General features: G+C 35.0%; 1 protein-coding gene across 3 annotated transcripts in view; it reads right to left on the reverse strand.

Moving 5' to 3' along the window:
* LOC134529209 (calcium-dependent secretion activator) overlaps positions 1-24,198 on the reverse strand; it is a 520,687-nt gene that overhangs the window by 230,164 nt on the left and 266,325 nt on the right. For all 3 annotated transcript variants that reach the window (XM_063363074.1, XM_063363075.1, XM_063363076.1), the window contains exons 11-12: positions 23,458-23,579; positions 3,387-3,531 (exon numbers count right to left, since the gene is read on the reverse strand). In XM_063363074.1, coding sequence (XP_063219144.1) covers positions 3,387-3,531; positions 23,458-23,579 — 267 coding nt within the window. The remainder of the gene's footprint in view (positions 1-3,386; positions 3,532-23,457; positions 23,580-24,198) is intronic.

Raw genomic sequence — 24,198 nt, forward strand, 5'->3', positions numbered from 1 at the left:
ACTATCATTAGTTCTTGGCCAATCAGGAGAAGTATTTTTAATGTGGCACGCATTGTTAAATTACTTAAATTAAGAAGGTTTTTAAGAAGTATGTAATGGCCTATTAATGAATGGACACGTATCAGACATCGTCGGAAATTTATCCTGAAAAATAGCAAATTAGAATTAGGCATCACACTAAAGGATGAAAGGAACTGATTGTTTAAGTGTCAGTGTATAGTAATAGGGCCTTATCCAAAAGGATAAAGATACTAGGAGTGTATAAATACGTGAGTAATAAATGACTGTGTCTGTTACTCCATTTCGTTAGTACGAAGCACGTATCACATCCATACTTAGTTATTCTGCGGCCTAATTTCAAGGAAAACATTGAGAAACTGAAATATTGTAAAATTAACTACGTGAATCTAATTTGGCACTCTATTTTAACACACAACTGTAATTACCCAGTGGTCTGGGAGAGAGAGCATCAAAGCTTTACCGACTTAAATTACTTTGATCTAGCCGAGGTAAAACTTATGTAAATCATAATTATATACTGAATCTGTGTATAAGATTTCGAACCCGAACATAAGAAACACTTCATTATTTAATAAATGTGCGCATCGTCACTCCAGACATTTTCCAATATATACGTGTTTTGCAGTGCCAACAATTGTTATGATTTTGAAAGGAATAAATATTTTTACTTTTTGATATAAACCTGAGATACTTTGACTTTCATTAATAAATAATTAAAATTACCATTGTGTTTTTATGATATTGTAATCTACTTATTACCAACTGTATCCCTACCTATAAATGTATGTGTATACCTATCTGTGTCAATACAAGTAAATGGCATAGCCGTTAAAGTAACTGCACAATATAAACTGATTAATAACTGAGAGACCTAGTAGGTAGGGTACGTACATTAACATTAAAGTATTGTATAGCTATTTTTAACTATGTTTAACTAAGCTGCCCAGTCGAGCAAATAGTGCACTACCTTTAAATAATAAATTACCGTAAAGCATTATCGCATCTCTGTATCATTAAGATCTGCGCTGTGTTGCACCGTACGTGAGATTGTTCTCGACCAATGTTTTCGGAACGGCATGGAGACTTCTAGGCCGTTGCTATCTGCGGAGCAGGCAAGGCGGGACGTGTCGATTACAAGGTTGCTGAGCTCTAGGGAGTCGACCCGCCAAGACGTCGCGGCCCTACAGTAATTGGCATTTTAAAATAATTTTAATAGCTTATTTTACTATGGTATTTTGTTTTAGATAAATTAATTTGGTGTCAATAATTTTCTGTGATATGTTAACTTACTAACAATAGGAAAACTATTAAGTGTTTAAAGACAGTAAAAGAAAAGACGTTACGGAAGAAGCTTTGCCTTGCGACAGCTACAGGCACGGCTGTAGGGGAGCGGGGGCCGAGTGAGGAGAGAGGAGTGGAGGGGAGGGGAGGGGAGGGGAGGGGAGGGGAGGAGAGAGGAGGGGGGGGAGGGGAGGGGAGGGGAGGGACTCGAGCGCCCAACCGCCGGCGTGGACGGACATGTTGTCATGTTCTCGGCCAATCAGTTTTTTTAACTGTAACGAGTATGAATTTGTGCAATATTCTTGCGTGGGTCTGACGAAGAACTGTGGTTCCTGTGTGTTGAATTGTGGTCAGAGCATGATCATCTAAACGTCCTTCGGAAATGAGTTTGGAACTCATTCTTGGCATTGTGTATTTGCCATAACACACACATTGGCAAATCTACATACCAATTTTAGCAAGTGAGCTGGTTTCTTGCCTCATTGAAACTATAATCTGGAGCATTACCAGTGACTGCCATGGCATTTGAACTATCATTGGAAGCAAAATCTTCAAAGCAAAATGATTAGCAGAGCATTTGAAGGTGACTAGTGTAATGGTTTTACGCAACAAACCAAATTTTTATAGATAAGCCTATGTATTAACTTGAATTATTTCAAAATTTAATGGTTAACATTCTAAGGGCATAACGAGACATGTTAGGAAGAAACCCTCCTGACTCACATCACAAAGAGGACCTATTAATGAGGGAAAATATGATTGCTAGCAAAAAAGAAATAAGACTCTGATAGAAATAGAACTGTGATCAATTTATTGTAATTTTATATATTTTAATATATACCGTGTTTTCTCGCATAATCGTCGCAGATTTTATTCTAAAATCAAGTTTTAAAAGTAGGGGTGCAACCATTGTGCGGAAAATTTTTTTTGCTAGGTAAAGTCATTCATAAAAACAAAACCCGTTCATAGAAAGTACGTTTATTTAAAAAAAGGCGGAGTATACAAGAGCACGCCAAACAATCTATATTAATAATTCCTTAAACAAAAACCTTTCTTCAACATTAAAAACTTTAACGCGAACTCAAGCCACTAGAATATGACGTGAACTAACGTGTCATAGTACACACTTGCCACGAAAGAATGCGGGCTATCAAATGTAGTTAACTCGGCACCTAACAGAGAGCGCGCGTTGCATCCAATCGGCGAGATATCGATATTCGACTACGTGCGCGCACTCTATACGGGAAGCAACATAACCAAACATGAATGATGTGCTGGCTACATTTTTATAAGCGGTACACCGCGGTAATGCAGACAATCAGATAAAGGAAATACCGTTTAAAAACGTCTTTATAAGAAAATTTACATGCCAAACAAAGTCATATTTTTCCATTATTTATTAAGTGGTAATGACCGAATAAATATTAGATTTCTACTTTAAAATACATCGTTTTATATGGAAAAGATACCTACACAAAGCATTCGGCATCTACTAGCGGGACCAAAAACATCATGCGACGTTTACGCGAGAAGTTTTTTTATCCCAATTTTGACAGCCTAAAATATGGTTGCGACGATTACGCGCGTGCGACGATTCTGCGATAAAACACGGTAGTTTATTGTGAGTTTATTAAGGGCTATTTGTAAGAAACGTGCAAATATAGGTAGAATACTAAAATGGTTATAAACAATATATCTTTATATTTTTAGGATATATATAATTTGGTTCACCTTTTATTATGATATTTTACCAGTATTAAAGGTTTGTATATAAATAAATTTACTCTTGTCCTCTCTAGCCTACTTCATAACCTTTTACTGCTGTTTAGGAATTGTATCTTTTTTGGGTTGGATAATTTTTTACCTATTAGCTGCTGCTAGTCGAGTGTCCAAATTGTCACACTCTACCCAAAGGCTTTAGGACAAATGTAACAAAGTGGTTCCTCAGCCATTAAAGGATATATGTTTTTCTATGTGCAGAAAATAAAACATACTCAGAAATTAGTCAGGCGAACTCATTAAGTCCAACTGTGAACTGATATCATTACATTGTAATTAATCACTAACCAAGAAATTAATGTTACCTTCAAAGAAAGAGGTGTTGGGTGAAGTATGACCTTCCCCAGTTCCTTGTCTTCTAGAGCTAGCATGCCTGGGTTCTCTGTGTAAAGCTTTACTTTCACCGCTGGCAAGGGATGTGTGGTCGAGAAATCTCCTTGCGTGTCCCACCTGGCACAAAAACAATCCAAAATATTTATCTACAATGTAAATTATGAATATAAAATCAAAACACACACTAATGTTAAGTTAGTATTAGTGTTAATCAGTGTTGATTATGACAGTCCATTTTTAAATTCATATTTTTGAAAAAATTTGATTGAAGAAAAAAATTACTAATATATCCAGCTAAAAACTGATTAATTATACTCAAACAATTTTAATTAATGTAAGCAAAAAAAATTTAAAATTTGTTCAGTTTTTCATCTTGTACACAATGTTACCAGTGTTAATGATAAACTCATTAACACTCTTAGTAAGGATAGTCTATTATTAACAAGCATTAAAAATAATTAATATTCTAAAAAACTATTCTTGAAACTCTTCTGTAAACAAATTGGTACCTAAAGGGATAATGGTTAACTGGCATATTTCATTTAAATTGGTTAAATTCTTTTTAATCAATTTTAAGTTTTATGTAATTTTCTACTGTATAGTGAAATTACTGTTTCTGAAGCTGTAAAATTTCACAGTTTTTAAAAATGTCATTAGATTGTAGTCAAACTTAAATTTAATTGCTAAACATTGCAAAAGTCCTTTGCTACACAAAATCTTAACTTTTTAAGCAGTAGTAGTTTAATTATATTTTTATTTGAAAAAGGGCACGGCTCTTAAAAAGTCAAGAAATATTTGATTTATTTATAAAATATTATCATGAAAATAATTATTTAACTTTTTAATGTTTGAATTATTGCATACAATTGAATATATTGCTGACTTTGCTATTGGAGCCTCTATGAAGCCAAGTTTTTTTCCACCCAGGCCGAGAGATACAGAATCATGTATAATAATGTCTTTGAGTTTACCAGCCTCCATTCACTGAAAATACAAATACAATAGACTCCCTCATAACCATCATTTTTTTTAACTGGTCAACACCACGGTAAATAAGCAGCTCAATTGAACTAAATAGGCTAGCAGCTAGAGACACAATGGGACAGCTCCATGCGTCAACCTCTTCTTAAACTCATGGCGGCCAGTTAAAGCGGAGGCCAGTTAAAAGGTGACCGAGTGACAGAGTCCACTGTATATTATCAAAAATTAATTGAATTATTATGGTCTGATATTTCACTCAAAATTAAATAGCCTAATATGAATGTGATCCAATTTGTTTTTATGAGTTCCAGCACATAAATAAATAATCATGAATAAACAACCACTTCTGCTAATTGAGCAACCAAGACAGAAATTAAATCTGCATTTATGCAATAATTTTAACCACAAACCCTATAATATTTCTAAAAATTTTGGTACAAAATTTTTTGACAAATAATTGACCACTTATTGACCTCAATTCAATTCAAAGATAGCCATCTTTTAAATCTCTAATATTTGTATAAAATATAATAATAAAATCATAAAACATCTCACAAAAAATTTATAGGTACTGCCAACAAAATTACAAAAGTAGGCTTAAAAAATAAAATAATAATTAAAACATAAATAATTTTAACAAAAGATAATTAAACATTAAATAAGTTAATTGTTTGCTCTGTCAGTCCATCCCAACAGCAAGCATCTTAGATACGTTAATAGTTGATACAAAAATCCACTTAAAATTATTTGAATGTTTGTAAAAATAAACCATAACCACTACCCAAGTCAAGGTTTTTGTTTGGAATTTTATTCACACACTTACCACTCACAAGTACCAGATATTTCTTAATGGTTATTAGCCATTATTGCTTAATGGTTGCCCGTAACCCTAATGACACATTTACTTTGAAATTTAGAAATGAAATTCTACCTTCCCTTTAATATTTTAATTTTTCATTGGAGACTAACATTGATTAAAATTTTAACTTTTAAATGTATTTTTGGTGAAAAATATTGTTATTAAAATAAATTATGCTTGATTTAGATTTATTTTTTCACAGACCCATTAACACAGTACATGCGTAGAGACACGGAAATTTCGCGAATCGCGATATCGCGAAATAACACCGCAATTTACCTTAATTCGCGACAAAACACCGAAATCGCACAGCATCGAGAAATAAAACTGATAATAATGAATTAGACCACCCATGCAAGACATCGCGAAAAACAAGTAAACACGACGTTGACGGCATATCGCCATTTTTCTAAGTTTCAACATGGCCGCTTTGTAGTAATGAAAGTAAATAATGATTTACAGTATTCCCGTCACGTAATCATTACAATTTGAAACGAAAGCAGTAATTGCAATCATAAACTAATTAAAAAGAGAAAAATGTACCTGAGCATCAACACAAAGTTAATAAAAAATACCGGCGATGTTTTCAACACAATATAGCTGCCATGATTTTCAACCCGCTGTATTTACACATTAATCTTGTAGAGAAATATAAAATTTTAATTCTTCCTTTCATGTTGAACAGTTAACAACCTCATGCTTTCAACTACGTTTGACTGGCTTGGCAACCTACTCGTTAGAGCTGTAGGTGTAGCAAACCGTATGTATTCGGTACTGACTGAGTAACGGGTGCGCCATCTAGTATCGAGTAACGAAACGTTACACACGGCTGGATTTCGTTACTCGCATTTTTCGTATGTTTTACGCATGCGCGCGCATATTCGATGAATTTACGTTACAAAGAACGATGTTTGTTTATTAAGTATAATATGGAAATTTGTCGTCCAAGTTTTTTACTGTTTATAAGAAAGTATTTTTTACAAATTAGAAATATGTATGTTTTTGTTATTTATTATCGCGTATTTTCACGTTTTTTTGTTGTTTTTATCTTAAAAGAGATAATATAATAAAACCGCTCTAATGAGATTTAATTGTTTCTTGGTTAACAAAAACTGTTAATTATCAAATCTTGTTAATTGTTTATATTCTATTTATTATTATTTACGTGACGTCATACTGTACGCGTACGCAATACAACTCGATTCGTTGCTGCAACATAACATTGCATGTTATGCGGTATCAGAAGTAACGAGTAACGTAGCGACACGATAGTAACGAGTACTAATTGTTATAGTAACGAATACATACGGGTACACTTTTTTTCGTTACTTTTACACCTCTACTACTCGTAAACATGAACACATGGCACTACGCCGATTGATAAGCAAAATCAGTGACCTTTAACTGCCGTAACTACACTTCTCAGCAAATGCAATACGACCGCAGAGCAAGTGAATACGGCGTCAACGGGACAAAGAACAGCAGCAAGAAATATTAAAAGAATACTAAGTTGAGACATGCCGTGCCGAGGCAGCGCGCTAGGCGACACCGGGCCGTGCCGAGGCAGCGCGCTAGGCGACACCGGGCCGTGCCGAGGCAGCGCGCTAGGCGGCACCGGGCCGTGCCGAGCTGTTTCAAGCCTACAATTTTTATTTGCCAATAGTGTTGACTTTAGAGTGCAGTATACGAGTATACGCCGTGCCACTATTATTTAGCCAAGCAAAACTTGTAGGTCATAAAACCATTCTCAAAAGTTAAAGTAAACATGAAAAACCAAAACAGCGAAATAAAACCGAAATTTGATTTTTTCAAAACGAAATTTAAGGAAAAATAAAACCATTTTTACGGGACTCTATACATGCGGCTACATCTGTCAAACAATTAAAAAAGCAAAGCCCATACTGAGTATAATAACATATTCCAGTGGTTCATTATGACAACACATACTAACTTTACACCAAACATTATGCCCTAATGTATGACATTTTCTTATATTTCTTGAATTGTGTATTTCCGATTTTATAGATTTTATACATGGTTTTAAAATCTTTTATGGCAATTTAGTAGCCTGGCTGTGGAATGGCAGTACAGGCTTACATAGTTTGTGAATTCTTCATTCTATGATTTATTATAAATTTTTGAAGATTTAATTAATATTTTTTTATAATTCTTTACAAAATGTTTAATTTTTTGTGCTCCAAACTTAAAATATAATGTAATGTAAAAATATATCGAAACAACTTTAAAAATGCCCAGCAGGAGATTTATTACGAAAAAATAGATGCAAATGTATTTACCACTACTTTTCGAAAGTGATTACAATTGGAGTTATGCACCCTTAAAAATAATATTTAAGAAAATTTTATTTTTCTTTATGTGTAAACATTCTCAGTATACTGCATTTAGTAGGAGTGGTTTCATGAAAATGGAACAGAAGTAGAAGAATGGAAATGTGACACAAAGATGGCAGACCCATGTGTAGCAACATATACTTGTAAGTAGTCACTTTTGTAAACATTAGGGTACGTACCAAACATATTGGTGTGCCAAATGAAACTTTATGATAGTGAAATTACCCCAGAATATTTTTGGTAAACTAAAATAGCCATAGTAAAAGTGTAATCTCAAATTTAAAAATACCTAATAAAACTGGCATTTCAATGATTATAATATACAGGCTGTCCACAAAAGACCTTTACAACTTCAAAACTAAATAAAAAAATAACGTGACAAGGTATCTGGATGGGGTTTGTGGCATTGTGATCAGAATCTCTCAAAGTTTTTATGTGAATTTTTTTCTGTTTGTTGCAGTTGTGAATGGTAACTGACATCCATACATCACAAAAGATGGCTACACCCCAAGAGAAAGCGCAATGTGTATCCTGGTTCATCAAAACAAAATCAGATACGCAGGTGCAACGGAACTTTAGGACCAAATATGTGAGAGAACCACCTTCACGACCCACAATTCGTGAGTAGCACAAAAAATTTATGGAGACAGGGAGTGTTCTGCAGCAAAAAGGCAGTGGTCGGCCAAGCACAAGTGCGGGAGACATTGAACGTGTTCGTAAGGCCATTGTCCAGACCTTTGTAAGTCGATTTGGAGTTACCTCGTTCGACTGTTCACAAAGTTCTTCACAAAAACCTGAGACTGTACGCTTACAAAGTGCAGTTGTTACAAGCTCTTCAGCTATCGGATGGACTACGCCGCAAGGCTTTCGCTACAGATATGCTGGCTCGAATGAACGCATTCTGTTCACTGACGAGGCAACAATTCATGTGTCAGGTCTACTAAACATGCACAATGTGAGGATATGTGGATCTGAGAACCCACATGCCTCCAGAGCACTTGTAGGCGATAGCCCAAAAGTTAACGTGTGTTGCGGGCTAATGAGCACCCGAATAATTGGGCCATTCTTCTTTGCCGAAAAAACAATCACAGCCAATGTCTATCTTGATATGCTTACTGAATTTGCTGTCCCACAGTTGGATAGAATTCAACATCATGTCACCCTTCAGCAGGATGGGGCACCACCTCACTGGGGAATGGCAGTTCGTGCCTATCTTAATTAACAATTTCCTGACAGGTGGATCGGAAGAGATGGTCCGATACCGTGGCCACCTCATTCGCCTGACATAACCCCACTTGATTTCTTTCTTTGGGGTTATGTTAAGGATGTTAAGGATCGAGTGTACCATACAAATGTTCCCAACATCGATGAGCTGAAGCGGAGGATCGTGCAAGCTGTAGCCTCCATTGATGCAGGACTTCTTGAGCGAATGTGGAAGGAAATCGAGTATAGGCTTGATGTTCTGCGCGCAACTAATGGTGCACAATGCACATATTGAGATTTATTGACTGAAACACTAGACTAAATTCACATAAAAACTTGGAGATATTTTGATCACAATGCCACAAACCCCATCCAGATACCTTGTCACATAATTTTTTTATTTAGGCTTGAAGTTGTAAAGGTTTTTTTTTAATATTTCACTTTGTTTTGTAAATATACCTGAATTCTCATTTCTAGAAATTGATGAAATTATAACCTTGTATTGCTTATGAATTAATTAACATAATACAAGCAGCTGAGTTCTCATTAGAATTGCATTAAAAACTTTGTCTTGAAATAGAAGTTTGTTTGGAATCATGGTATATTGTATTTTTCCTTTAAGTTCTTTAATGATTAGGTACATGGCAATTTTTTTGGTGGAATCGGAATCGGAACCGAACCTGGAATCGAAGCATTTTTGGAATCGGAATCGGAATCGAGAAAATATGGAATCGACCTATCTCTAGTTTTTTGTGGACATTCTGTATACACACCAAGCAATATGTCAATGGGCTTGGTAGCACAGCAATAGATGGTGTGCATGTTAACTTTAAGAGACATGGTTCAAATCTCATTAGAAGAATTTTTTTTTCTGTTTTAAATAACATAATATAATATAATTATTTAATAATAAAGATGAAACAGCTCATTAAATAAGCTTACAGTTTGTTTGTGGTAATTATTTTCAGGCTGATTTCCATCATTCAAGCCAAAACAAATATAAAAATACATATTGCTACAAGATTTTTTTATGTTTCAGGTTAATATTTTAGCAATTCCATAGAAGTATAACTTTTAATGTGTGAGGTAACTTTATAATATTAACTGTTTAGTGAATTTAAAAAGATGGGCAGTATTTTAATAAAACTCCATGTAAAAAATCAGGTCCAAAGCCGGGGTTCCGTATTTTTTCAAATATTTCTTGCTTTATCGGAGCCGTTACTAATAGTTGTAATTTTTGTTTATTTTGTGCTGCCATCTGCAGGTGATGGTGACAAGAAATGTTTACCATTCAAGAAAGAAAATTCTAGTGGAAGGTGCAGAAAGTAAATGTGTGATTTGCACCTATAAATATTGGTATGTACTTATAAAGCAAATATTTTATTGATTAGCATATTTATCATACTTAGTATTATTTTTAAGAATTTTACTTTAATTTAGTGTCCCAGTTTTGTATAATAAGTTTATTTGGTATATTTGCGATATAAACATGAGAAAACATGAATTTGCTCGTTACACATCACTGGCGAGTACACATTTTTTTTAAAGAAATATCAGAAACTAGCTGCAATCAAGCGACAAACTGGTAAATACATTTCTAATGATGGAGATAGTACACTTGTATAAGCATGGTTGGCAATATAATTTATTTTAATTAATTAAATTGTGGTTGCCAACCATTTTTACATGTAATATTTTAGAACTTATTGTAATTAATTTTTCATATACTTTTAATGGGGACATCAAAAATTAAAATAAAAATTATCTTATTGGGGTACTCCCAATGACCCAGAAGTCAATAAGACATTAAAATCAAAACAAACAAAATTTGTGCTCTCAGGTAAGCCATTTTTGTGAAATACATATGGGTAAATGATAAATTTGAGTTGCCTGAAAACCAAGCCACCTAAACAAAACACTACATGTTAGGATTTTGATGCACCAAGAAGGTATCATAATAAATATAATGCTATGAGGCTGCCCAAGGCAAGGTTCGGCCAACCAGCCCGGCGTCCTTGCCTGTGGGACTTATAGGAAGCGGGCGCGACACAAGTACCATCTGCCCCTTTCCTACTTCTACATGGAACTCCAAATAGCAGAATACCCTTCTACCAAGTCAAGGATGCCTCTTTGTCTCTGGAGGATTCAGCATGTTCCCAGAGCCCTGTAGCACGAAGTGGCGTAACTCGCATGCCATTGCTCTTGCAGCGTTGAGTGTTACATCAGGGGACTGATGATGCAATACTACAAAGGGCTACTAGACCTTTCCAGGGCGGGACTTGAGTGGTACATAAGGCGGGGCCAACCTGCAGCATGAGAGGGACTGGTGACAGTGCCGGCCGAACCTCGTAGCAATACAAGATTGAACTGAAGAGCGAGCGACGAGCGGCGCGCCTTGTGTGAAAAGATCGGAGCATCAGGGACAATCTAAGTAGTGCAAAGCAGTGTGCTTGGACCAAGGTGTGTGGTAAGAGATGAACAGTAGAGAGAGCCTCTACGAAGCCAAACTCTAGTGGGGAGAGTAAATAGTGAACTAATGGGCAGTCATTTAGATTGTTTTAATTTAAAAATAAGTGTACATAGTAGTTAGTAAATAAAATTGTTGTTAATTAATTGGGAAATCCTTTCAGACATTTTCCCAGTCACATTTTGCCAGAAACTTGACTTAAATATAGTTTTTTCCTTGATATAATTATTGATTATGTGTGTAGCGGTATGAGTGTAGGCTCATGTGCACAGCTATGAGATTATAATTAATGTTGTTTTATCTATATAGCAAAACAATATGTTTAGTGAATGTGTGCAGTTGAAACCAATTATGGGAAAATATGTTTTACCCAGTTATGCATCTGTATTCTCTGAAGCTTGCATATGCTTGTAGAATACACCTATAAGTGGCCTATAGCTAGAATGACATATAAGGTATAGTTACCGTATTTACTCGCACATAGGTCGCGGCAATTTTACCAGATTTGATGGGAAAAAAATGAAGTGCGACCTTTATGCGAAGCAATTTTTTTTTTTAATTTTTGAGGAATTTTTTTTGTAATACAGTAGAATCCCGCCGATACGACCCCCCTCTGATGCGTCCATTCCGTTTATACGACCATTTTTTGAGAAACCGTGAAAAATTTGAGCAGAGAAAGTAGAAAATTTGAGTAAAATCGGCAGAAAAACATGTCTGTTACACTTTGTTGGGCGCTATGTGTTCACGTTTATCTTGGCGAGAGCTGGGGGCAGTGTCTAGCCGAGCTCGGCGCGTCCACTATCGCACGAAAAGCCATCTCAGCTGTCATGTTATCTTACCCGCCCGCAAGAAAAGCCACTGTGGTAGCTTCTGCGAGAGCATAAGAAACTCGTCCGGCCAGGCTGGCGGTAGCAGCGGCTTGACGTCATACGTGACGTGACGCTTACCTCTCCCATCCCATGCTAATTCTTCAAGGCTTATCCCTCCCAGAGCTACAAACCATGTAAAAACACCCTCCCCCCCTTTTCCAACTAACATTTCAACACATTCCCTCCCTTATTTCTACCTTCTGCGTGAGAAACTGTCAGCATCCTCCTCCCCTCCCACACCGCGTGCGGAAAAAGCCAGGTTGTATAGTCCATTCTCGGTCAAATAAATATTTTTATCGGCTTATACGACTGTCCTTTGCCGTTAGTAAATACTTTATAAGTTTAAGTTATCATGATAAAATTTGTTTATTAGTCACACAGCAGTTTCTGCTGAAAAATCACTAATACCTCGAATTTTATTGAATAGAAAAATTTAGCAGGACCGTAAATATATTTATTTTACTGCATAGTTACTTTTCCATCTGCATTTGAACGTGTTTTTTTCTTTTTTTTTTACGCTGTGAAGGGTCATGGAAAAGATAATTGCTTGAGCTGTCAAAATAAACATCGCTGACGGCAAGGGCGGGAGCGCATCCTGTCGGTCTGTCGCTGTGATTATATACTCCAAAAACATGTCACAGCATTTCAGGATAGCATTGTTCTTATATCTTTCGTTTAGAGCCGAATTTTTTCTACCTGATCCACACAAGTTCCTTCGCCACGTTTTGAACGAAAATAACAACCAGCCGGCTAGCATAGCCGAACTCGCATGACGCGAATTCACTTAGCGCAAAAAAAAAATGGTAAACGAAGGGCAATGTTGCACCTGGATGGCAAACAAGTAGAAAAATGGAAGGGGAGAAGCAATGATTTCCCCAGCCACTATCTTATCTGTGTCGGGAACTTCCTCACGCGTCAGACCAATAGCACGTTTAAAACGAAAACCGCTGTAGATATAAAAAATCATAACAGGCCTTTTTTATTCGAAATTAAATTTACTACAACTTTTATTCTGTGCATTTTTTCAATAAAAAGCACCGTTTTCGAGTTATAGTCTACAATTAAGACATTTTAAGAAGACAGGAATCTAACTTGACTTCAATTTTCTATATTCGGTTATTACAAGTACTTGTTGTTACAACAATTTATCACGCCATTATCAGCTCTCGTAGTAGCGGAGTTTTACAGTACCCGTTAACTCTTTCGTGCACGGCGCGCCGGCCGTTCGCGTCATTAAATTACCGGTGCGACCTATATGGGGGGAATCTTAAATACCAAATTCAAGACCTCAAATTATGGCTGCGACCTATATGCGATGGCGACCTATATGCGAGTAAATACAGTAGTCATAAAGCATGCCGTTTATGGTCACAGTAGGCCAAATAATGTGAGAATATTAGCAGACTATGCTGGAAGGCATACAAAAATTGTGATCATACTTTACATAACATACATAAAGTACTCCAAATATTTTTAACCACTGGAAAATAACATCCCTACTATATTACAAATGTGAAAGTGTGTTTGTCTGTTTTTTCCTTCTTTCACACAGCAATAAAGCAACAGATTGACATGATATTTTGCATATGGATAGTTTATGGGCCAAGGTCTCACATAGACTACAAACAATTATGAAAAAGGGGTAAATTCAGTTTTATAATACAAAATCATAGTAGGTGGGTCATAGACCCATAGTGAGTTTATGTCATTTCTCTATGTCCAAAACATGGTGATATAGTAAGATCTGGCAACTTCCCATCCTTCTCCTTGGCGAAACCCATCCGCTAAGTGAAGCTCGAGGCTGCTAGCGCTAGCACTAATAACAGTTAAGTTCATAACTTTGTCAAAAGAGGGTGTTGCCTTGAATTTGTAATGTGCTATTGTTTGATTAGTCATGTCTTGCTTAGGGGATAGCCGCCTAACCACAAACTGAAGCTGAAGATTGGTGTCCCGGTTTTGCTGAAGCGTGGCCTTGTGCAATCAATGGGACTTTAAAATAAAAATTTCTATGATGTGTTTAGCACTGGCAACGCCGGGTGCTTCAGCTAGTAAATTATAAATTAGCATTTATGTGTGCTTTAATATGGCTCTCAGTCCATAAGGTACAGATGTGTAACATGTATTCTGCACCTCGTGTGACCAACTCTTTGGGAGAGTGAGGTTACACATAATTAAGGGCCTTGAATTTCATTACAATATTCATAACGTAGTGTTGCAGAGTTCCCTTCCTTTATTTAAGTGGTCACAACAAACAACACTACACCAAATTTATTGAAGAATGTTCATGAACAAAGAAGTAAAAAATTCAAAATTTGAACGACATGAAAATGGGAAACAATGAGCAAGAACATTAAAGAAGTGATGGAAAATCCACTATGTACATTGTTACTTCATCCTCCTGTTGGCTACACTTCCATATACAGAGTTGGTCAGGTTTGTGGAGCGAAGGTGAAACTCGGGTGGTACTAGCAGCAGGTGGTAAGGAGTAGGCATCTACAAATCTGGTATTTTTAATTTAAAACAGTTGTAGAGTGAATTAAAAATCATTCACCAAATTCCTGAAAAAATTCTATAAAATTTATATATATATTCACTTACAAACTTATCAATGATAACAGATATGTCTTGTCATGTTGTTGGCATGCATGGCTTGTATTTGGTAAGTTTCAGTATTCAGTAAATCAATTAACTGAAATGTTTAGTATTTGAATAAAAATATATACACTTATACAGTATAAACTCTTTATAACGTCACTCGATTTAACGACAAACTCCTTAAAATGATTAAATTGCTTGACTTTGGTTGGTTTACCTTGTTGTCTATACAATAATACACTCTATACAGCGTCACGCTCACGCTATTTAATGACAAAAATACGGCATTATAAATCATTAAGCAGTACTTTATAAGTTGCCGAAGTTGATAAGAACTGCATCTGTGTACGTTCTGTTGTTCGCTGTTTTGTTGTATTATCTAGCACGAATTTACTTCGACTGACGTACCGGAGATTCTAAGAAATTTTGTCTTTTGTTTTTGTATGATGAACTTGCACATGTTTACCTAGGTCACTCGATTTTTTTTCAAGTTGTCACACGTTATCATTATCGCAGTTTCTTACAGACTTTCGAACTGTAAACATGGCGAGTAAAGGAAAATCTTTGTGTATTGAAAATGGTTTATTAATACGCTCAATCGAGGAGGGAGAAAAGATCAGTGATGTTAGAAGACGCTTTGGATTTAGCCGCTCTACCGTGTCTACAATATGGAAAAACAAAGAAAATATAACAGACTATATGCAATAAGTTTTGTTATTTGTATGAATATTAATGTTTGCGTGTAAAATGTGTACTATATTAGTAAAGACATATTATTATAGGATAGTAAAGTGATATCTTTTATTTCTCTCCATTTAACGACCACACTCTATAACGCCGACAAATGCTCAGTCCGTTAAGTGTCGTTATATAGAGTTTACACTGTAGTTGAAAATAAAGATTATACATAATAATTTCACAGTAAATAATACTGAAAAATCCAGGCATCTCATTCATTGTGGTAGGTATTAAGTATACTTAACATTTTTTAAATAATTCTTTCTAGAAACTACAGTGACTGGAAAATGAAACTATTTATTGAATCTGAAAGTAAAAATCAGGCTTTTGTGCTGAACTGTATTTTTTATCTCCTAGTTCACTAATCACCAATCAAATTCCATATTTACTCACATAAGCTTCCCAAAAATCAAACAATGAGTTGGGAAATTAAGCGCTAAAATCTATGTAAATAAAATAAATATGGCACAAATATAATGAAGGGCTGGCCCAGGCCCTGGGCCACATATTCCAAGATGCCACATGTTCCAGTAAATTATTTGAAATTTTATAACTATGATTTTACATTTCAAAATTTTATTGCTGTGTAAACATGTTAGCTTTGATATACAGCATTTGGTAGAAGTAATTTCGTGAAAATGGAACGTAAATGCGAGACAACAGTGCTGCATCTTTGCAGAAGTATCTGAAACCTATAAAAGATGGTGGACACACGTTTAGCAACATAAACCCATATATAGTAGGGTGACCAAACGTCCCGTAAAAACGGGATTGTCCCGTTTTTTAACGATCGTACACGGGGTCCCGAAAAAGTCTCCCGGGACGCCTAAATGTCCCGTATTTACGTTGGGTTGATGATACACTTTTGTCGCGCCTCTCCTCGGGCCGTCTTCCCCTCTCCTCGACAGTTGAACTCGCCAATTTTAGTGAATCGCCTTTGACAAAGGCAAGAACAGGATCACTGCAACCCCGTTTCGGAATTATTTAGATAATGGTAAATTCGCCATAAAACGTATGAGGTTCAAGTGGCTTTTAGGGTTAATATGTTTGAGCCTTGTCAGCAAGAACTGGGTTAAGTGGCAGGCACACCACGTATGCATATTCTTATTGCATCTCGTGTATTAAGTCTTCGCGATGACGGAGCAGGAGTGGGCTACACGTTCTTGTCTTATCTCTGTAATAGCGTGAAGAGTGGTTTAGTGGTTAGGGTCGAGGCGGGCGGGCTGCAGGGCAGCTATGAAAAAAATGAAGGGACAGTCTTTCGGAGAACTGAAATTACAAAGGAAGGATATGGTACTGACTCAATCTAGTCACAAATCTGTGGCTGTTCGATCAAAGCGAGTGACTGTGAATCCTCAACAGTTATTTAATCGAATACTCTGTTTGTGTGATGATCCGACTAGATTAAAAGTTTACCTTTCGTACGAACTGGCTTCTCGACCAACATCCTTATTCGATGATGTTTCTTTAGGTAAAGGAGCGAAGTCATCATTCCTGAAGGTATTTTCTGAGGGCATTACTGATGAAATTAAACCCCAACAAGATACAGGTACTGGTATAGTTATTGATGGAGGCTTTTTCCTCCATAGTGTAACATGGCCAATTGAAGAGACTTTTGGAGAAATCATTGAAAATTACTGCACATATATCGTCACAAAATATGGAATGAACTCAACTGTTGTTTTTGATGGGTACCCTTCAGAGCCAACAACTAAGGGAGAAGAACAGTCAAGAAGATCTGCTAAAAACTCATCATGTAACATAGAATTTGAGACAAATACAAATTGTATTACGAAAAAGGAAGCTTTTCTATCTAATATGAATAACAAAAAAAAAATAATTATGAAACTGTCTGAAGCATTAAATAGAAGGGGAATAAGTTCATTCATAGCCGAGGGAGATGCTGACTTAGACATCGTAAAAACATGAATTGAACAACTCAATAAATGCAATGTAGTCATAGTTATGGGATCAACACAGATCTTCTGGTACTACTTGTAGCACTTGCGCCTGAAAATAACTCTGTATTCTTTCGAAAAGAAATCTGTGGCAAAAATCCTTCCGTTGTTTATTATGACATACAAACACTAGTAAATGTGCACAAGAGCATCAGAAAACTTCTTTTATTTGCATATGCAATTACAGGCTGTGACACCACCTCATCATTTTTTGGTTTGGGAAAGACAAAATCGGTTGATGTGATCAAAGTTGTACCACAAGCCAAACTTCAAGCAGAGTTATTTTTGGAAAAAGATGTCCCTCGCGATGAATTACTCGAAAAGGGAGAGACATTCATACTTGAAATGTACAGGCTTAGGAGATATTCTAATCTGAATGAAGCTCGCTACTGCAAATTTACATCCATGACAAGTAAATCTGCTTTAAAATCTAACTTTGGTTTATCAAAATTTCCCCCCACATCAGAAGCAGCTCACCAACATCTATTACGAGTTTACCTCCAGGTGCAATATTGGATGGGCAATAAACTTCCACCTACAGATTGGGGTTGGAGGCATGAATATGTAAAGGAAAATTGCAGGAAAAATAAAGTTTTAAAACCTGTTCCCAGTACCAAAACCTTTGCCCCTGATGACATTCTTTGTCTTGTTTCCTGCAGCTGTAATACTTCATGCGGTAACAATTGCAAATGCAGAAAATCCGGTCTAAGCCGTTCTGCTATGTGTGGAAACTAATGGATTATCATGCCTTAAATCTCCAAATTTCGACGAAGAAATTGAGCTTCCTTCAGACGACTAGTGTCATAGTAAAGTTTATAAATGCTAATGACTGATGCAGATGAAGGTCGACATGTATTGATTATGGACAATTTGTTAAAAATTAAGGATACATTATTTTTATATTAGAGGCGGGTGGGCGGTCCGTGATGCTGTCATCTAAACTACAATTTAATATTTAAAACATTTTTAACTTGTTTAAAGTTATTCATTATCATGACAGCTACCGGTTTTAGCCAGTCCGGGACACGGCGGGTCCATAGGTGGTGGATAATGGAAGGCCCTTAATTGGGTAGGGGTATCTTTCCCGCCGAACCAAAACGGGCTATGCGTATTTAAGTAAAGAATTTCTGTACACAGAATTGCTTTAAGTATTTGCTATTAAATATTATATAAATATTATTGTTAACATAAAGTGCAAAAAATAAAAATATATGTTAGTTGTTTTATGAATTATTTTATATAAAAATGAATACTGTTTAAAACCATATATATTATTCTACAAATAATTATGAAGGCTAGGTGAACGGACTGCGAATACAAAAGGATACACATAGTAGGTCGGTGCACGCTAGCCATACGCATGCGCTCACTTCCCCCCCCTCCCCAGCAGTAACCAATGAATTCCTCGATATAAACTATACATCATTTTAAAACTGGAAGTGTGTGCTACAAAATTTACTTGAAGATTTTTTGTGTATTTCCAATATTTAAAAACATCCAGAACGAGAACTGCGCATTTTGACATTAAAAACCCGTTTTTTTATGTTTGTGATTTTATAACGCCTTAACTATCAGCATTAAAGACAATATTGTCAGAAACAAAATTAAAAACCAGATTTTTGAGAACAAAATACGCTATATATTTACTACTTCACACAATTATTTACGTATTCACAAGGGATTCTGTAAAGGTCAACATTTTAGAACTTCCAAAAAGGGTAGGGGGGAAAGCACAAGGGGGAGAGGCGGGGACTTTTGAGGAAATACGGGTCTTATAAGGGTCTAACATCTGACAAATATTCAGCTTTCCCGGAATTAGTTGCGACAAAAAACCTTTATTTAGTGGGCTATGTACCTGACAAAAAAATTGTTTTCCGCATAAACGTTGCACCCCTACTTTTCAAACTTCATTTTGATATAAAATGTGCGACAATTATGCGAGAAAACACGGTATATGGGTGCAAGGTTATAGTGAACTAGTTTTTATACTAGTATTTTATTATTATTGATATTCTTATAAATAATTTTTGTGTTAAGATGTTTTATTTAGAAAAGCCGTTTAACTATATTTTTACTGATTCTCATTTTTCTTACTAAGTTATTATGTGTGTAAATGTATTTTTTCATTATGTTATTTACTTTAAATAGTGTTTTAACGCTTATATTTTATGTTTAAAGCTATTCAGAATCTTTAATAATCTTCTAGAATATTTGCTATTGTTTGAGTAAAAGAAAGGATGAGAGAGAGGTGTGCAACTCGGCGGCACCATAGTTTTTTCAGACTTTTTTCAGGACTGAGACTTTTTATATGTAGTCTTATGATGGTAAAGTGGAACTTGAGCATTTCCCACAGTTTTTATCACTTGGCTAAAGAAAGAGAGAGACAGTAAAAAAAGCTAGTATTTCTGGAAGTTTTCTGTAGTAAAATGACTTATGATTGGTTGTTGTACGAGAGATGTGTTGTGATTGGGCAATGGTCATGTGACTCCCTCCTCTTGGTGTGGCGAAAGGCAGTGGCGTGATCTTGTCAGTTTGCTGCTTGATGTCTTCTATATACGCACATTTGGGCAGGAGCTCAAGAAAAAAAATAAATAATGTATTAAGTGATAAATTTCACGCCAGTAACTAACCTATGTCAGACATTTAATTAGAATTTTCATTGACCACACTTGTCGGCACTCAGCCCACGATGGAGCTTAAATAATATTTTTGCCGCCATCTCAAGAACACTTTTGTTCTTGGTTTGTCATGGGACTTATTTAAATTGTGAAATGGGGAAGTGAGTAATAAGAATGTTTTGGACAAACTCATAATTAATAAACATTCACTTCTTTTTATCATGCAGGGAATTTTTGTTTGTGTAATGAGAACTGTGTGGACTTGTAATGTTGTAATGTTGTTGTAATCATGTAATGGTGCACTGTTTTGTTTTAATGCAAAATCTGCCAAATAAATCTATGTAAAAGTTCTACTAAATCATTTTTCTTCCCTAAAGATTGCCCAACTTAATTTTGTATTTAACTCCGAAAGTTAAAACATCAACAAACATTTTCGATAAACATTCTCATTCATTATTTTGAAGTTTTTCTGAATGTTGCAAGTCAGGTCGTCTTTTAGCCGGGCTGATCTGAGTTGTAATAATGTGTGCACCTTTGTAAGCATATCTGCGGTTAAAAATTCATTGAAAGAATAATTTTTTAAAACTTTTTAATAACATTATAATTAAATAATATTATAGAATAATAATTTTCAATCTGCTCAATAATGTTAAGGTTTGTTTGTAGGGAGTATTTACAGTCTGATTTTATTTGTTTAAGCAAAAACAAATACACAAACATATACTTAGTGTTACGTGTTTTCAAATGTTTCAGGTTAATATTTTAGTGTGGAAATTTGAACAAGATGATAAGTATTTTAATATAATTCCTTGTCGATAATCAAGTCCAAATCCAGAATCTATTGGACTGCAACTATTAGTTTGAAAAATACTTAAAAGATAGCACAATGTTCGTAATGCTTTAGAGAACCAAAAAAATATTATACATATATATTTGATGTCATGTTTGTCGCAACATAATTTTCCTAGCTAATAAATTATAGGTAATTTTAAAGTTGCTATTATATTATGTTATGCCTATTGAAGATTACAAAATGAATTCCAGGATAGTTTCACTACCATTTAGTTTACTTTGGCACACCAATACACTTAGTACATCCCCCGTGGATCCACCATCTTAATGACTTTGGCTCGTGGCTATAGCAGTTTCTGCATGCATGTGCAGTAGAGTTTCAACCTGTCAGATTTCCATTTCTTATTTCATTGTATTTCTGGTGCAAACAAAAATTTCACCCTTAAAATGTCTTAATAATTATAACCTCAAAAATGACAGTACCATATTGCTAAACAGTATAGTAGTTAAGTATTAAAAAGGGTAAAAATAATTTAAAATTTTCCCTAAAATTAATACTTTTCATATATTTATCACACACTGCACTGTTTTAAAGCATTCTATATTAAATTTGGTGTCCAAGATTCATATTATAAGTTTATTTGCAACATGAGAACACATGAATCTGCTCGTTACCGAAAGACTCACTCACATTATTATTTAAAACATTTGAGTGTTCTTTTAAATATAAATAACATGAGCACTTAGTCTAAGCTTTGCGATAGTATTCCACATTTTTAAACAGCATGTATTTATGTAATTAATTATATCAAGTACTGTGTTTTATCACATAATTGTCGCACCGTTATTTTTGGACATCAAAATTTGGAGAAAAAAAATTTCTTCCATAAACGTCGCATGTTTTTAGATTACGAGTGCTTTGTGTAGGTAGTTTTCCTGTATAAAATAATGTATTTTAAAGTTGAAATCTAATATTCATTTGGATGTTACCGCTTACTTATTTAATTAACAGAAATACAAAGTTGTCTGATGTGTAAATTTTCTTTTAAAGACGTTTTCAAACGTTATAACTTTTATTCTTTCGTCTTTGTCGCCGCTGTGTACCGCTTATAAAAATGTAGCCAGCGCTAGTTAGCATCATTCATGTTTGGTTATGTTGATTCCCGCAAAGTGTAGTCGAATATCGATACACATAGCTCATTGATTGCATGCAACACACGCGCTCTGTCTGGTGCCGAGTTAACTACATTTGATAGCCCACGATTTCTCGTGGTGTGTACTATGATAGTTATGCGTTCCCGACTCATGTTCGCGTCACAGTTAAAAAAACAAAGAAAGAAAGAAAGGCATATGCACGACGTCATGGCACCTAAGTAAAAGACTATATTTATTACATTCTGTGTTAAAGAGATACCGAGACATTCGCCAGAACCGTGAGAAAGCTCTCAGACCAAGGACTCACATAATAGTAATCGTAAGAAACATCTTTGTAGCCAATAGGAAATTAGCATTTTTGGAGAAGTCCCCATTATATAATCTTTTATATGTTTTTTGTACTAAGCTTTGTATGGCTAGTTATCTCTCACATGTCACCATGTGAGATAGCGCTGGTCAGTGGCTCATGATTCCAATATTTTGATGTGAGACACATTTAATGGGTGTGGTTGGGCTACACCGATAATAACTCATTTGGATATTTATTCAGAATTTTCTTTGACCACAGTTGTTGGCAGGTGCACATGACGAGGAATTACTGAACTTTTACATCGTCTCAAGGACATCAATGTTTCCTTGGTCATACAGAGTGTTCAGAAGCAACTGCCAAGACATTGTCATCAACAAATAATCTGTCATTTGAATAATTTCACCATTTTCTTGATCTCAAATGGATTTTCTTGTGCCAAGTGATGAGTTGCCATGAACAATGTTAATTTTGTGTAATTGTGGACAATGTAGCAAATTTTCAGTTATTTGAAATAAATATAAAATATTTGGCTATAAACTCTTTTATTCGAACGTCACCCTATATTCATAAATAACAACTTCTACTTTAATATTCATGAAATTTATTAACCTACCTACCACTTACAGTGTTTCATCATTTTGTAAGTGCTTTATGTATGTGCAATTCAGACCACAGCTAGTCAGAGAGGTATGGAGCTAAGCTAAAACTAATTGACAACATTTTTGACAAAGCTCCAAAATATTTATCTTTTCCCAAGGTCTTAAGATTTCCAAAAGAGGTCCTGAGCAGGTAGATGGGTGTGCTAGTATACAGGTTGTATCTAAAATACATGGAAGAAACACAAGGAAGAAATAAAATACATAGCCATGCTCAAAATTACTTGGATTTTGAAGGAATCTATATACTTAAGTGTACAAAAATAGTCAGATCATTAGTGCTATGTAAGTTGTTTGCTGTTGTATTGTAAAACTATTTAATTAGCTAATTATGGTCAATATTTTCCTCCAGATAGTTCATGCAGTAAATTTAAAAACAATGATGTGAAAAATCTTCACATTTTGTAAATTCTATTAGCTAAACATGTGCTAGTAGAATTTAAATTCTCTATGTCAAATCCCAATGCAATATGTAATATAAAGAGCTTTACATGGGTTTGGAAGCTTCTGCTTGATCCGTCTGCAGTTTCTCTCCTCCTTCAACTTCCATTGTGCAATACACAATTCGGTTAGGTGCTAATGATTTCAGACCTTTCACCTCCATGACCACCACCTAGAACAAGGAACTGTATTACTGTAACTCACTGTTTAAAGCAGCAACATAGCATGTTTATAAAACAGCTTTGTTAGTAAATTACATTAGTAGTTTTTAATATATATTGATTTTAGTAATGATTTTAATTTTTTTATTTTTAAGGTCATAGATGAGACCTGATTAATGGTTTTATATATCAATGGAAAATAATGATAATTGTCATTTATGGTAGTGCATCTTACAAGTAAATGGGATGATCTCCCCAAGAACTCAGTTTATAATTATTTAAGAATTGTTGAATAGGGATTCTGACTACAGCACAAAGATCAGTGAAGCAAATTCTGCTCTGTCATTCCCTTACAGTTGCCAAATCTTTTAAACCAATGAACGTAACATCAATAGGTTAAGCAAATATTAATTAGGACTACATATATGATAACTTTTAAATAAAATATATAATACAAATAAAATTGGCCTCATAATTATAATATTTTAATAATTACAGTTCAAATTAATAATAAAATGTTACCAAATATTACTTAGAAATAAAAAAATACATTTTTCCAAAATTTTCCTGGTTTTTTTCTTTTTTCATTTGCATCCTCATCATGGAAACAAAATAGTGAGAAAAACATGA

Source organism: Bacillus rossius, chromosome 2, assembly GCF_032445375.1.
Source record: "Bacillus rossius redtenbacheri isolate Brsri chromosome 2, Brsri_v3, whole genome shotgun sequence".
NCBI lineage: Eukaryota > Metazoa > Arthropoda > Insecta > Phasmatodea > Bacillidae > Bacillus > Bacillus rossius.